At 50.5% G+C, this 17,180-nt stretch overlaps 1 protein-coding gene across 2 annotated transcripts in view; it reads right to left on the reverse strand.

Annotated features, from left to right (window-relative positions):
- Positions 1 to 16,701, reverse strand: part of PLXDC2 (plexin domain containing 2) — a 425,672-nt gene extending 408,971 nt beyond the window's left edge. Inside the window, exon 1 of one of the 2 annotated variants that reach the window (XM_058297885.2) lies at positions 16,251 to 16,701. In XM_058297885.2, coding sequence (XP_058153868.1) covers positions 16,251 to 16,362 — 112 coding nt within the window. In that variant the 5' untranslated portion in view covers positions 16,363 to 16,701. The remainder of the gene's footprint in view (positions 1 to 16,250) is intronic. The other variant, XM_058297886.2, reaches the window with a different exon arrangement.
- Positions 16,702 to 17,180: the final 479 nt, after the last annotated feature.

The raw sequence follows: 17,180 nt of genomic DNA on the forward strand, positions 1-17,180 counted from the left end.
CTGCTCGAGGGGCACCCAAGGCCCGTCATCCTCCAGCTCCAAAAACAGCAAGTCTGCGCGCTGGCCAGGGGTGCAGCCCCAAGGGACGAGGCTCGCACGTCCAGCAAGGCAGGTGCCGGGCCGGCCTTGGGAACAGGGAGAACACACTCGAGATTTCAGGGCGCGAGGTTTACACCACGCAGACGGCTCCCCTAGAACCAAGTGAGTGCAAGATCCCACGTTTTCAACCTGCAGCAAAACCTCCGTGAAGTTAAGGAGACCACGACAAGCTGCCGTGTCCTTCTTATTGAGAATTAAATACTCATCGTTGCAAAAAGAAAGTTGCAAAAAGAAAGCATGCTAGAAAACACTACAAAGTTAACAAATACTACGCAAAACGTCAAAACCTTGTGGTGTTTTATTATTAATCAACAATTAACCAAAGTACATATGATATAAATTCTTCTCACATTTACTTTTTTAAGAATCAGTGATTTTCTGGTTTTAGCAATTAACTTTGGCAACTTGTAGGAAGAATTACTAGGGATTAATATAAACTATATTGAGTTTTAACATAAATGGTTTTAATTTTTAAATTGTTTTTTAAATGAAGTGTTACATAACCTGAGAAATGCAAATGAGCATTATTTAGAGCTTAGAAATTTTAACAAAAGCAATTTACATAAATTCACTGACTTATAACTATTCTTTCTTCTTGTTTCATGGACATGCAAGTGAAAGAGACTACATGATTTTAGGCCAGTGACTTTTTTCTAACATCTTGCCAGGTTAAGTATTAAGTCTTATTCTTTGACTAAGAAATGAACAAAACAAAAGCCAAAAGCTGAGGCCTACGCTTATGATTTCCACGCATGCATATGGCAGAGTCATTTACACAGACCAACGATGAGAAACCATCTAACCAGTGCCGTCAGAAGGTGAAGGACCGCAGGGCACAGAGGCACTTTCAGAGGTGACACCAGCACTTCTGCGGGTCACATTAAAAAACCCATTAATTTCGCATTTTGTTGTGTTGCCTTTTGGACTGCATTACCAAGTTAAAATAGGACAGATAATTGAACAGCACACAAACTAAGTGAAACCACCCTATGGCACATCCATAAATATGGTTAAATTATCAGAACCTGACCTGAGCCATGTCATTTGCCATCGTTTGATTTCTTCCCAACTCGTTCATTCTCCGACCTGCCTCGCTCCTCCTGCCTTTTCTCCCTCTGTTACACACTCAGACACAGTCAGACACACTCAGTGCAGAGGACATGGAGGAACGCCCAGTTACTGAGAGAAACACATCTATCCCAAAAGAAAGTCCGCAGATAGGAGGGATTAATTGTTTTTAACTTTTGTCCTTGTTTTTAATTTCAAACTTACGTAATATACCAGCTTGACAGTTCCCCCCCTTTTTTTTTTTTGACTCTGAGCCGTTCAGGAATGCCTTCATGCGTAGCCTGCACAGATGATAACAACCAGCCCTTTCAGGCCTGGACAATCCTATACAGCAACCTTTGATAAAAATCCTGACTCACCTAGAAGGCAATGTTCAGAGGATGGAAAAAAATCTCCTTTATAGAAGTTTACAATTTCTCAGTGAGAAGAGCCTTCTTCCAAAGTTTTTCCGAAGCATTATGCTGGCCCTCACTTCCTTGAGCCCTTAAAACTAAATAAGGGGTAAAAATTAATACTCAAGAAACATTTATTTAGCACCTACTATGTGCCAGGCATTGCTTTAAGCACTGTAAAAAGCTCCTCTACAAGCCAGCATAAAAAGTGAATTACAGTGAGGAAAAGCCATCTCTTTCCCCAGTTCTTATTTTAACTCTTGGTCTCCCTGTGGGTAAAAGAACAAGGCACACTGCTTTTTTCCTGCGGGGTGTCAACAATGCTAATAATGTCTGCAAGGAAGCACAGCATTTAAAACACCCGTTTCCCCAGGAGTCACAGTTTCTTTACCATGTTGCAACCACTTTGTAGTCTAGTCCCGGCTGATAAACAGGAGGGACCTCCTCCTGCGTCCTGCCACCACTTCTTAGGATGAGATGCTCTTCCCAACAGACTCTATGTGTGAGATGTTTTATGGCTCTAACTGTTGAGGTCACATAAAACGTGATACCATGAAGCCTTAATTAACTTATTAATTGTCACAGCCCTTTTTATACATGAGATAAGTACTCGGGTGTGCTGGGGAGCCATGTGGCCTTCCCCAGGACGTGCCCCAAGGCTGCCCGCTCCCCTCCGCAGACCCCTGCCCAGCCAGGCTTGTCAAAAGCCTGGGGGTCGGCCTAGTCACCCCTTCACCCTCCCCTCCACCCCGCACCCCACTGCCATCGGGTGCTGGCCCCAGGCCCCACCCAGAGCCCCCACAAGGCCCAGCTGAACCCCCCGCCACATTCAGTCTTGTCCACCCTAAGAGCCTGCTTTTCCTCCCGCTGACCCTGTCCTCCCCGGGACGCTGATGGGCCCCCCAGGACACTGACAGACACTGCGGAACGCTGACGGACACTGCAGGACACTGATCGACCCTCCAGGACACTGACCGGCCCTCCAGGATGCTGGCAGGACACTCCAGGACAATGACGGACACTGCAGGACACTGACCGACCCCCCAGGATGCTGATGGACCCCCCCAGGACAATGAGAGGCCCCCCAGGATGCTGATGGACACTGCAGGACGCTGACGGGCCCTCCAGGACACTGACGGGCCCCCCGGGACGCTGACCGGTCCTCCAGGACAATGACAGACACTGCAGGACGTTGACCGACCCTCTGGGACGCTGGTGGGCCCTCTCGGAGGCCCCCACTGCTGGCACACCGACGAGTCCCACGTGGTTTGCCCACCTGGGTACATGGCATCCCCGTTTCATCGCACAGGCACCCCTGGCCCCGCCTGAAGGCCCTCGGCCGGGGAGCAGCAGGCCTGCCCGGCGCGTGGCCCCCACCCCTCCGCTCCTCAGCAGCCTGCGGGCTCCGCCCCCACACTCCTCCTCCCTGCTCTCCCTGGGGACCTCCAGGGCCCCTGGCGCTACCCCCGGCTGGCACGTGCCTGCCCTTGGCCACTGCCGCCTCCAGTGGGGACCAGGCCCTCCTAGCCCCGCTGCCTGCCCAGCGCCCGGCACACGCCGCCGACTCCCACCTGCACCACCTGCCAGGGAGCCTGGCCCGCCTGCCCCAGGGCCCTGCCCCTCCTGACCTCCGGCCCGGAGGGGACAGCGCCAGGGCACAGGGGCAGGGCACAGGGGCAGGGCCACGCCAGGGCCCTCGGCCGGCCTCTGGGCTTCTGACGCCACGGCACCCTGTGCGCACACACACGGGGACTGCAACGTACACGCACGCACACACACCCATGCACGTCCATCCACGTGCACACACATCCGCACACACCCACATTCACATGCACTCGCTCGCATGCACACACACATACGCAAGGCACACATCCACGCACACGCGTGCACACTCCCACTCACATGCATTCACATTCATGTGCACAAACACACAAGCACGAGCCCACGTCCCTGCAAGCACATACGTCTATGAGCACGCACATCCACACACGTGCAAGTGCGTGCAAGCACACAGATGCCAACCACGTTCTCTTGGAACTGTCCGCTGGTTTTTCTGTTTTCGATACTGCACTCTCACCCTACAAGGCCTCTTGGCACAGAGCACACTTTCAGCCAACTTCACCATCAATACCAACCTAATGGTATGTTATATTCAATTTAATTCAGCCATCTCTGACTTTCTGAAACAATTACACACCGAGGCAGTTTATCCCAGATTATAATCCAATTGGATCATCTGGATATTTTGGAAAACTGCCGTAGCCCCTGGCAGTGTCAGCAGGGGCTGAAGCGGCGGGCGTGTGTTCCGACCGCACCGGAGGCGCGGGGCAGGCTGCCCTGTCCCCACACCCCCGCCTCTCTGCAGCGGCGCCCTCCCTCCCCACGTTTGGGGGCCTCGTTTCGCTGCCTCTGTTAGCCCGGCCCCCTTCCACACACACTCACGTGCTCAGGCACATGCTCACACATGCACACCTACACTTGCACATGCAGGCCACACCCACGCACACAGGCACATGCTCATGCACGCCCACACGTGCCAGGCATGTCACACACATGCACATGCTCATGCACACACTTGCCACACATCATGTCACACACATGCAGACAGACTCCCACACACTCCCACATGCACACCCACACACTTGCCATGCATGTCACACATATGCACACAGACGCACACGTGCTCATGCACACCATGTGCCAGGCATGTCACACACATGCACACGCTCATGCACACCCACACATTTGCTCATGCACGCACCTGCTCAGGTGTATGCCCACACACGTGCTCCTGCAGGCACAGCCACACACATCGGGTTTTAACATCTTTAATTCCTTTGCTCCAACGTTTCCTACTTTCATTCAGGGCTGGAATCTTCCTGTGGACCTCCTGCTCAGCCTCTTCGAAACACACGCATCGTGCGGGTCTCTTTACAGACAGAGCATCATTATCCTAAAAAAGTCAGCTTGTCGTCCAAGGGGCTTGTGTAACCTCATATGGCAGTTTATTCCTCTCTAGAAGCAAGTGTATTGATAAGGTCAAAGTATTGTTTTCTCGCTTCGCTGCAGATGACACAGCAGAATTTTGGTTTGTGTCCCTGGCCCCTGCCAGGAAAAGGAAACTTTCTCCACGATTTATCTCATTTTACACAACATGAGGTTTTTTTTAAAAAATTCTTTGAGTGTTCTTTTAATGCCTGTTTTATTGGAAAACTATTCTTCAAATCCAAATCTTGCAGACGCCACCACGGAGTGAGGGGCTGACAGAGGAAAGGAGCGCGCCCCTGCCCTGAGCCCTGCAGGCCGGGCCTCTGGGGGTGGGGTGGGCACAGAGGTGTCGCTGCGGGCAGCGCAGTGTCCCTGCGGACACAGCTCTCCTCGGCCTCGAGCGCCCCTAAACCTGGAACGGCTCCCCCACACACGACAATGCCCAAACCCAAGAGGGGATTAGAAACACGCGGGCACCCATAATGAGCACCCAGCACTCCTGAACTCCAGCCCCCTCAGGGTGCCCCCCTGGGGGAAGCTCCCTGCCCTGCCCGGCTCTGGCTGACAAGATTTTCTCCACGTTCCACTATCCACACACCCACATTTTTCTACTGAATTCCTGAGCCTTCAGAAGTTTCATGGCAATTCCTGGACAGGTAGGTGCTTCATTCCCGCATCACACATGAAGAAACGGATGCCAGCGGTCACCGATTTTGCCCAAGGTTGCAAGGCCTAAGAGTGGCAGAGCGGGATTTGGACCCTGGGCTGTCTCAGTCTTTTAATGGCCCCAGAAAATTAAGCTAAGCCATTCCTACCCCCTGAACTTCCTGCATGCAGGGCCTCTGGGCTAGTCAGGTAAGGAACCTACCTCAGATTAGATCTCTAGTTAAGGCCTCTGATGAGATAACTATGCCAGGGTGGCACACGATCCTGAGACTGACCACAGCAGCTAGCTCCCATGGCCCTGGGGTTTGGCAAGTTCGAATTCCACAGGGCAGGCCTCAAGCTGGAAATGCTAAGGAAGGTTTGTGAGGAATTCCCCAGAGAAGCTGGCTGGCTGAGACCCTCGCTTCTCCTTGAAGGCCTTCTTCAACTGACTGGATGAGACCATCTCACTCCTTGGTTGACTGTTGATGTAATCAGTCCTAGATGCTATCAACGGACTAATGATTTAAGTCGGCAAATGACCCTCACAGTAACAAACAGGCCGGTGCTTGCTGGACCAAACAGCTGGAAACGATCACCTGGTCAAGTTGACACATGAACTTAAATATCACATCTGTATCTTTTTGCCTCTTATTTCAGGGTAAAGATTAATGAGGTGACAGGAATTATGATGATGTTATCCATTAAAGAGTTAATGTTTTCACCTTCACTGTGCTCGACTGCCTGGAAAGTTTATCCATACCCACAGGAAAAATAAAATGAAATTAGGCTCTACATCAAATTAAACACAGAGAAAGATTAGAAAAGTAAGACCCAGAGATTTTGATATGTAAAAGGACAACGGGATGAAAGTTACTCAAGCAAATCAACAGGGAAGAATCTATTACAGTCACAAATTTTGATTTATCTGCCGAATGTCCTGATGTCTGAGATTTGAGTTCTTTTAATGGCCACTGAAGGAGAGTACACACTGCCAAATGAATGAATTCAGCAAATTCATTTAACAAATATTTATTGAGTATCTTCCCATACCAAGCAATACAAAAAGCGTCAAGAAACCACAAAGAGAAGGAAAATAAGTACGGTCCCTGCCTGCACAGAGCTGATAGTTTAATGAGGGAAATAGTCATCTACCAAATATTTATGCAAAAATCAATATAACTGAAAACTGTGATGTATTGCCCAAGACTCATTTGGTGGCAAGTAACAAAGTCCAGCTCAAAATTGGAACTTTCTGGCTTATGCCATTGGGAAGTCCAGGATTTACCTGTCGATAGCATTAGATGTGTATCTTCCTAATGCAACAATCCCAAAAGAATAAAAGAGCTTCTCTCGTCCAGGACATGTATGAAACACTGAGGGAAGAGCTAATTGGTCTGAGGTCCAAGACCTTCCGGGCCCAATGATGAGTCCCAGAGAAGAACAGAACTGCAGCGAGGGACTCCCTGAGTGACCGGAGCATGTGCTTTCCTAAGAAGGGTAAGAAACACTGGACGGATAAACACACAGTCCTGGCAGTTAGTAGGGGGAAATGAGGAACACTAGAGGATGTTTCAAAAAGAGCAGTAAGTAAAGCAACCAACCAGTAAATAAGCAAATACATAAAGAAAACTGTGAGCAGAGCAGGCTTTGAGAACGGGAACGTTTGGGCTGCTGACCAAAGCTGTTGGGCAGGGCCAACAGGGATCCCACTGGAGACCTTGCAAGGTTCACTCTCATCCCTCCGTTGGTCCCAACGGACATGTTAGAATCTCAGAGAGAAAGAACATTTCGAAGGCTGCGCAGGGATTTGCGTCTGAGCCTTTCAGATGTCTCATCCAGGTGTGTATCTCCCAGTTGTCACTTCACCCCCGAGTTCCGAGGAAACCTCTTCATGTACATTGCATGGCACTCTCTCTGAATTCTTTTCCTTTCATCCATATATCTTTTTAAACTCTGAAATTATCTCCGGAGAATCAAATTACCCAAGTTTATTATGTTAGCAGACAATCCAAGTTGCTGGGTTATAAATCATGCAGAGAAATAAAATCGTTATAGCTTTTGCAAGGTTATTCAAATTGACAAAGTTCAGAAACCTGTAAAGCTACTTTTGCTAAGAATGGTTAAAGAACTCTTTCTTGGAGCTTCCTACCTTAGAAAGTAACTTGCTCATTTGTAAACCATCACTCTGGGTTCTCTATCCTACACAAGCCCATAACCATCTAAGCATTTGACAAATTCCCTAACTCTGAAGTCCCTCAATTCCCAAATCCAAGGCATCACACTGCAGAAATCAGGATTTTGAAATTTTGCCCCAAGAAATAAGGCATACCAGAATTCTTCGCCTGGGTGATAAATCTGAACAAACCCCAATTACGAACATACAGATGGTGTACTAACAAGATTCAGTCGATTCACCAATTTTCGGAGCAGGCTTCCAATCCTGGAGCGACCGAGGCAGGGGGTGGGCCAGGTGGGGCCCGACCGCCGGCAGCGCCAGTCGGGCACGGGCGCGGGGAGTTCTGCCACTACTCCACCAGTGACACGATGCACAAGTGGGGGCTGTGCTCTGGGCGGGATACCTGCCCCAGCCGTGGCGCTGGAGAGACACTAAAGCATGACTCATAGGGCGAAATGTCCAGTCCAGGCCGAGGCCCGAAGGACAGGCGCCCGCCGAGAGGAGGATGGGGTGGTGGAGAAGGAGGGCGTCACTTGCAAGTGTCGGAGGTGCTGGGGGGGCTCCCGGGGCCGAGCAGGTAAAGGGGCCAGCCTGGCCGGCTCAGCCAGGGCCCTGACCTCTCGCGGGCCGGAGGGAGGGCTGAGGTCTGGGCCGAGGAGCAGCATGGCCAGGTCTGCCTCGGGAGGAGCTTTCTGCTTTGCAATCAAGAATGGGTTCCAGGAAAGAACTCTGGAGGCGAGGTGGGGGGCTGCCGAAACAACTGGGCCAGGAAGCAGGCCGGAGCCAGGACAACGGCGTGGAGGAGGAAAGCAGCCCGGAGCCGAACACCAGGGCTCAATTAACAAGCTCCACTCCTTACTGGCTGTGCCGACTTTACAAGCCTCTCCTCCTAAAACAGTCTGTCAAAAATCAGATTGCACAAACCTGGCTTCCTGCAAAGAGCTGTTTTGCAATGTCCAGACCAAGAGACTACCATCTGCAGTACGACTTTGAATCACGCTTGTTTTTAAAAATATCTGAAATAAGAACAGATGTTAAAGTGATAAAGAAGACTAAATAACAAAGAAATAAAACAGGCTGCCTGGCTTGTCTATTTGCGCCTGATTAAAAAAGGCCCAGAGCTGGACACACGAGTTCAGAGCAGCCGTCAGCCAGAAGCAGTGCTGAAAGCAAAGGGAAGTCAGGATTTCCAAGTAAAGCAAATTATAAGCCTCTAATTTTTTATAAATGCCTCCAGCCTAAATAAAACAATAAATCTGTTATCTCTAGAATGGCAGCATCTTGCAATGTGTGCTCTCTTTCCATGTAAATCTCTCCTGGGATTGACATTAATTAGCTAAACAGCAAACATTAGGGAGAATCCTAAATCCAGGGCTTTCACCGTGGTCAGCAGGGCTATTTCCTAAGAAGCAGCAAACTGAAAAGCTGGGAACTGCTATGCCAGCCCAAGATGGGGCTAAAGAGATGTCCAAGCGATTTCAAGGAGTTAAGATTCCTGTCCTGGACATGTCCATTTTAGTTACCTATGACTTCTTCAGCTATTTTCTAAGAAGCAATTAAAAGTATAGTTTGTTTGTTGAGGTTTTAAAGGAGAACAGCTGTAGCCCTTGGGCCAGGGAAATCATTTGCACTGAAAAAGGTCATTGCTAAATAGCCACTATTAACCATTTGTTAGAAGGCTCAGGGGTACTTGCTCTAAGTATTAGATGTCGTAGAAAGAAATCTCACAGCCTGCAAGTTGTTTTAGAGATTGAATTCTTTGATTTACCCTGACTTCAATCAAAAGCTCAAGAGAGTATTTAGTGAAACCTGAAAAGTTTCTTCTGAAATGTCTGTGCAAGAGTTTAGTGCCCCCAGATGGGCCCAGGCACTTCTGAAGGTCGACCAGCAGGACGGGTGTGCCCCCTCCCATAAAGGGGCCTACTCTTACCTGCTGTAATTAGGATAGGCTGGTGTTCCCACATGCATAAGTAACGGGAATTGTTTTGGTTTTGTTTTTTCCCCCTTTATCTTTGAAATACTTTATATTGGAAAACCTAGTAGGGCTTATCCCAGGAATTATCTTCCATAGAACATTCAAAAACCCAATAATCCACAAATTCTACCTCTAAATCTATGGTGAAGTAACAAGGATGCGCACAGCACAGACTTCTCACGAATTTGATTAGCCACTGATGGGAAAGTAAAGCAATCAAGTAGGAGACAGTGAGGCCCAACAGAAGCAGGCAGAATGGCTAGAAATGGAACAGCAAATAATACGAGTGTTCACACAATGCAGCCTCAAACAAAACCGTCTCACAACATAGCCATCCCTATCTTTTGCAAGACTTGCCATATTAACAAATTTTCTCACAGTTTTCTGATATTTACCAATTTCCTATATCTTCTGATTTTTACCATACTGCACGTCAAACAAAAACTTGGATAAAATATATTTAATGTGAATACAAGATAAAAAGGATTTTGCAATCCTCTCATGTAAAATGTTAAAATCCAAGCTATGAATCAAAACAGACACGAGTATACATTATGCAGGATAGAGAAAATCCTATGATGTTAAACAGCACATAAAACACAGCGCAGTATCTCTGTAATCGGTTCCACGCACTCTCTCAGGAATATTTTGCACAGCAGAATCCACTGATGTAATTTATGGATAGACCTTTCTAGATGTATTAAAGGAAATGGGCAGCGGGAGAAGGGGTAGCCAAGAGAAGTCAGGTCAGATGATGGACTTGCATCCAGCCACAGCTGCAATAAGGCCAGTCGGCCTTTCCACCCGAAAAATGAACAAAACACACCGATTCAGTCATTGGTCCACAGGGTCAGTGGGAGCCACGGTCTAACTTCGTATTTTGGAGAGTATTGAGCCAAGATGCACAGCAAACTCTGCATGCCCACGTGAACCACGAACAAGGCAATCACACAAGTGGGGAAGCGTATTATTTCAATTTCACATTCTCAAATGAAAAATTCTGCCTCCCTTAATTCCCATTTCAGATTTAGGGAAATACATATTTTATTGGATGTTCAAACTATGATTTCAGGGAGAAAAAGTTGGAAGCAGCTACCAAGAACAGTCACGTATGCGTACAAAAGAACATCACTATGACCCAAACAACGTGAACGCACATGCAACATTCCAGATTCCAACTGGGCCAAAGAAATGTAAATAACCAGGGTGCTATTCACCAAGCATCCTACTTAAACAGAATGCATCAGCTTTAGACTTCTCCCTAAAGAATAAATAGAAAGTTGATTTCAAATACGCTGATGTCCAGGCAGTTGGGCCACAGGGCAGAATTAGTCACTCTCTCTCTATGGTGTCAAAGCCCCAGGGGGCTGCACAGTGTACCTACAGGAGGAGACCTTAAGCAATAGAGTTTCTAGAGAAAAATTCCAATTAAAGAGCCAAAAATAATAAGGCGAAGGGGGGAAGGAGCAGGGAGGAGGGACAAAGTGATGGGATTCCAGAAAACTCAACTGGAGGTCAGCCTGCTGGTCTGGACTCTCCTCTCCCAGGCCTGGAGCAGAAACAGGCCCGACAGCTCATTTAGATTTGGAGCCTAGAGGAGGTCTGGGGGTGGGGGTGGGGGGTGTCCTGTGCCCATGCCCCTGGAGGAGGGGGTAAAAGGCTGATTTCAAGTAAGGCCACCCAGCGCCCAAGCCCACGGCCAGATCTGCAAACTTCAACAGGTCATCTGAACACGAGCTCAGCGGCCCTGGCAAGACCTCTGAGTCCATTTAGACCTGCAAGTCCACATCATCCTTCCCCATCGCAGCACCTTTTTCTTTAAAGTGGGGCAAATAAAACCAGGGAAGAGAAGTGCCTCTGCTCTGCGCCTGCTCACTACCCAGGAGAAGGCTCTGACCTCTCGTCTCTTCTCAGATACTGTTTCCATAATCGGGCCAAGCAGTAGAAGACACAAGTAATGGGGAGGGAGGGGATCTGCCTTACAAAGCATCCTCCTCAACCCTGGGGACGGGGAAGGCCAAGTTCCAGTATCTTCTTAGAAGACCTGTCAGAAAGGCCCTGGGCCGGGGGTCCCGGAAGCTCTAGGAAGCAGCTCAGAACGGAGCCACAGCGCTGGGGCTGCAGGTAGTGACAGCTGATGAGCCACTGTTACTCCTGCACCTGGCGTTGGGGGCAATCACGTTTTATCTGCTCCTTTCTCATCTCCAACACAAACACAAGACGCCACGTAAAGTGAGGAGAACTGGCAGAAGAGATGAAGATATGGGAGACCAGGACGCATCTCCCTGCGGGGACGGCCACACCGTGTGTTCTGAGCTTTCCAGAAGCTAAATTTTAAAAGGCAGTCTGTCTGGGCACGATGCATGCCGTGGAGAACAATCCAGCTCAAGAGCAGAGTGACCCGTCACTGAGACACGGCGCGTTCTCTCCGGGCACTAGGAGGGCTCCCAGGACAAGCGGACCGGCTGTCTTCCGTGACCTCCCTTAGCTCGGGTTGACTGGCATGGGGCCCAGGGACATCTCGGTTCAAAGGCAATTTCACCGAAAAAGGGCTCATTTAATAATCCTCGCCCCGCTGAAAATAGGATGTCAACCTTACCACCAAATGTCTGTGTGTATAGGTATGTATGTACATGCATATGTGTGCATGCATACACACGAGTACATGTGTGTATATGTGTGTGAACATGGACAAATGTGTGTATGTGTATAGTGTGCATATGTGTGTATACCCAAGCACACAGGCTGTATCTTGGAGAGTTCACCTAGCAATGCAAGTTTGAAGGAGAGCACCATCTGCCGCAACTCTGGGCCACCTGGAAGACCTGTAGATCCCACATGCTGCTTTAGACCACTACTCCGTGGGCCAGTCGCTAGATTCCTTTCCATCGTATTGATGGAAAGTCCTACGTAGAGTCACAGGTCTGCACAAGTCCCCCAAGGTGAGCCTGTGTCCATCCGACGGCTACCTGTGGCGTACCAGTGGGATGAAAGGAAGGCCAGAGACCCTCCCCTGGAGACCTTGTGGTCTAAAAGCCAAATGCGGGAGATTCGGAAAGAAATAACCGGGTTCCCTGGTGAGGGCGCCACCTGCCTCCTAAGATAAGCCTGTAGGTCAAGGAGAAGGGGGAGAGTTGGGGTGGACCTAGGAAAGGAAGGGCCAGAGGAGTGGCAAAGAGGGGGCACACTGGGCACACATGCGGAGATCTAGGGGCCTCCTCTCAGGTGAGCAGGGCAGCTGAGAAGGCAGGTTGGAGCCACCAGGCAAAGGTGATGAAGGTCAAGGGGGAAAGCTGGAGGGGAAATGGTCGCTGGCTGCAGAGCTCAGGATCACAATGGCCGACAAATGCATCCATTTGCTTAAATCATCCTGTTTCTGCACTGGGAGCGGTCACACCACCAACGGAAAGGACACAGGTTTTCTAATTCTCTGCCTGAGGGGTGCTGATTCTTTCAGAGAAGAAAACTGCTTGGAGCAAAGTGGAATCATCAATTTCCAAGTTTTACTTAAGCATGTTCTCTCTGCCAAGGTCTCTTTCAGGAGATCAAACTTAACTAACAAGTAAAGTGTACGAATTCTAACAAGTCCAAATTTCTAGGCAGCTATCCCTGCACTTAAAACCTTACGGCTGATAAAAATTTTCCAGATCACACTGGAGACCCAATCCTTACCCAACACCTCAGGCTTCAACTTATATCTATTCTCTAAAGGGAAAAGACTCTTACATTTTGTACTTTAAAAATGTTGTATGCAGTCCCAAGTCATATACTGATTGATAAAAAATAATTGCACTCTCCTTTGTCTACAATTTGACCTATGTCCGTTTTTATAGGGAAAAGTCACATGAATTAACTAACCCTCTGTAGTCATCCTTTGCTCAATGTACATATTCAGTTAGAAACCTTACAACTATTGACAGAATGCATCAAAAGATAGGCATTTAAAAAACTCTAAAAGTTAGTTAATATTTCAAACTAGGTTTTTGAACTCTAATGCAAGCAGAAAATAACAGAAGAAAAAATCCAATCAGAGAAGGAGCAAGCAAAACAAGCAATAGTCTGCTATATAAATACATAAACTACCTGTCTCTGGAACTAGCAACATTAGGAAGAATATAAAGGGAAAATTCCCCACAGCCTAAATACTTCTATCTTGTGAAAATGGGTCTGTGCGTACACTAAGTCACGTTAAAGAATCATAATTAGGCCAACATCTTCTGACATATTTTAGGCCTCTCTTCTTCATTCAAATGTTAGAAAACCTCAAGACATCAATATATTTTTATCTTCAGGAATTGTTACTACACTGTTTTTCAGTCAGCTAAAGTTACATGGGTGATGCAGAGAAATACCGAGATGGTTTTGGATTTATGAAATTTCAAATTACCCTAAGCTTGTCTTTCTCTACGTAATGGTATTGACAGATCCGAGTTAGCATGGGTAAGTGCTCTTCAGAGATGTAGAGAAATTTTACCTACCACTTTAAAAAGAGACAAGATATTTTAATTCCTTGGAAATTCCTCAGTAATTTGTTCATAATCAAAAAAGTGACAAAAGAAGATATTTTGTTTAATCCACTGGATTCATTTCACTACAACCATGTACTCAAAGTGTAACTTCACATGTCGGAGGTGCTACATAAATGTTGAATCTAATAATAATTAATTGATTCATTTCAATACAAATCCAGAAATATTTGTTAAATAATTATTTAAAACTGCCACCCATATTTGACAGTAAGTTGAAATCCCCAACAAGTTTTTGACATGGGAAAAACAAAATATTGTCCATCATTAATCCGAGACATTTGGGAAAGAACCGGAGGAATGAAAGAAATTAGTAGTTTCTCTGCCCTCTGGTGGCAACGAAGTCAACTGCAATGCTTGCTAGACTAATGCATAATAAAACGTCCCTGTTATGAAATCAGACTTCTTTCTCTGTGCCAAAATGTCTGTAATAAAAATCCCGACTGCTACATGCCAAATTTCAAGACTTTTGGACTTTTTGTTTCTCATTTTCCATACTGAAATACTATAAATGATTTTACAAAGAAAATTCTATTTCTTCTTCAGTTTAATTTTATTATCGTCTATATATTCAGTAGGTTAACCCTTAAAATTGAAGTTTTCTCCATAAAACTGTAATAGACTTTAAAATGTGCATGTATCCAGTACATTTAATTGAGAAATGTATGTTTTTATTCAACTGTTTTCTTTTTATTTTTAAATTATTGTTGATATTTTCAATTATTAAGTACACAAAATAAAGTTTTTTTTAAAGAACTATATATAAGACTGATGCCTCAGAAGAGGCTGCTTCAGTTTGCAATAGTCTCTAAATAATTGGCAAGAATTTTAGAAATATTCCTGCTTTACTTAACCGTACAAGCATATGGATTTCTAGAGGAGAAGTAGTACTGCAATAGTTTAAAGTGCCAGGTATTTTTACCCTGAATAATCTGGTATTTTATAGTCACTCAATTCTTAGAATAGACTGAATTCCATCCTAAACCTGAGAACTCAGAGTGGCAAATATATTTTATCTGTATTCTTTTCTCAGTAACATATTCTTAACTTTAAATGTTCAGAAAAAAATTATAAACATTTGCTGACCTTTTATAATTTACTGTAAATGCATCCTTTCTTTCTGGTGCCAAAGAAGTTTTTGAACAAGCGGCCTGGGGTGGGATTTGGCCCACACTCTCCCCGAGAGTCCGCTGTGATGAAGCAAATTGCTTTCTTTAAGCCTTTATTTATGCCACAAATATGCCCAGGCAAATTGCAATCGCACCTCTTTAATAAGTATGTTCCTTCCCATCCTGGCAAAAGGAGTATTTTCTCCATCAGTGAAATGCATCAGGGCAGGGAACAGAAAGTACAGTCCACTGCCATATATGACACCCACTCCCTAACAGCCTATGTCAATTTAGCTGGAAAATGAGGAAAGACAAATCTCCACTTTATTCTCACTGTAAAGGGCGGCCTTCTTTTTGTCCCCCTCCGGGAACCCGCCCCCCGTGATCATAAATGCCTATACAGGAGGGCAGCACCGGCCCCCTTGCTTCCGCCGTAAGGATTTGGGCCGGGACAGACGGCTCTGGGCGGAGTTCTGGGTCAGCCTCCACTGCCTTCCAGAGCCACCCCGCCTGGACCCCAGGTGCCTGGCCCCCGCGGCTGTGACTCGCCCGTTTGGGGAGTGGGGAAGCATGCAGTTTCTGAGGTCGCCTTCTCCACAACCCCCCCCCCTCAGGTCTGACCCTGAGGCACACCGCACACCCTGATCCTACCCAGAAAGTTTCCCTTTCCCCCCGGGCCCCCCGCCCCCCAGGTCTCTCGGGCTCCTTTCGTCTCCTCTTGAAGTCCACCCAGGCGCCCGCCGGTCCCCCACGGCCGGCTTCTTACTTGCCTCGGCGCGGGCGGGGAGGGCAGCGGGCGCGGGGTGGCACCGGCAGGGTCCCGGCGCCGCTCCCGCGGGGGGCGCACCTGGCCGGGCAGCCCCCGGGGGCGGAGGGAGGGGGCCGGCGGGGCCACCCCGGGGCTCCGGCCGGGCGGCCACCCAGCTCCGGGCAGGACCTCTGCGCGCAGGCAGGTCTCCGAGCCGCGCCCTCGCCCCCCGGCCTCCTCCTGCCCTCCCCCGCGCCCACCCGCCCCGCCAGCAGCCCGCGGCCAGGAGCGCAGGGTGGGCGCGCCCCGGGGCGGGAAGGGGCGCCCCCCGGCCGATCGGCCCGAGACGCGGGGCCGGCGAGGCGCGGCCCGGCCAGGTGTCCCCGGGGGGGTCCCCGGTCCCCACGCCGCCCGAAGCCCCCCAGAGAGCCCGCGCCCCGCCCGCCTGCCGCGCCGCCCGGGCGGGAGCCCGAGTGTCCCCGCGAGGCCCCCGCGTCAACTTTCCCGCGGCCGGCGCTTACCGTGCGGCGACCCGCCGGGCTCCGCGCCGGCCAGCTGACAGCGGTCCAGGAGCAAGTGGCACACGAGCAGCACGCCGGCCGCCGCCACCTCGGCCCGCGGGCGCCGCGCCATGCCGCGCCCGGCTCGCCCCGAGGCCGCCCCCGGCCCGCCGGCGCCCGGCTCCGGCTCCGGCTCCCGCGCCGCCCGGCAGCGCCCCCCGGGGCCGCCGCGGGACTCGAGCCTCGGCCGCCTCCGCGCGCACGGCCGGGGCCGCGAACTTCGCGGGCGCGGGCGGGTCCAGGCGCCGCTCCGCCGACTTCCCGGCGGGGCCTCCCGCGGCCGGCGCGGCGCGGGGCTCGGCGGGCAGCAGGCAGGGCGGGGGGACGGCGCGGGGCAGAGTCCGGCGCGGCGGCGGGGACGGCCTGGGGCGCCGGGGCCCCGCTCCGCACTTGGGGCGCGCCGCGGCTCGCTGTGTGCGGGCTCGGCCTGGGCGCCCGCTCGGCTCCCGCGCCCTGCTCGCGGCGCCCTCCCCGCCTCCCCCGCCTCCGCCTCCCGCTCGCCTCGCCTCCTCCTCCCTCCTCCCGCCCCGGCGCCGCCGCCTCGCCACCTTCCTGCCGCGCCGCGGCCGGCCCGACCTGCCCAATGGCTGCGCTCGGCTCGGGGGCCGCGGGGCCGCCGCGGCTGGGGGCGCGGGGACTGGAGGCGCCGCCAGGACCCCGGGCCGGCGGAGGGCGCGCCCCTCCGGCCCGCCCCCCGCGGGGGCAGAGACCCAGGGCCGCGTCCCGGGACCCCGGCGCGGGCACCCACCTGCCCACGGCCCCGCGCGGACCGCCGCCCACGGGGGCTTCCCGGGCGCGAACGGGTTAACGGCCGCCCGCCCGGCCCGGGAGGGCCAGGGGGGCCGGCGGGGAGCCGGGGAAGGCCGCGGCCGCCGGGCCTGCCCCCAGCCT

This window comes from Dasypus novemcinctus, chromosome 5 (assembly GCF_030445035.2).
Source record: "Dasypus novemcinctus isolate mDasNov1 chromosome 5, mDasNov1.1.hap2, whole genome shotgun sequence".
Taxonomy (NCBI): domain Eukaryota; kingdom Metazoa; phylum Chordata; class Mammalia; order Cingulata; family Dasypodidae; genus Dasypus; species Dasypus novemcinctus.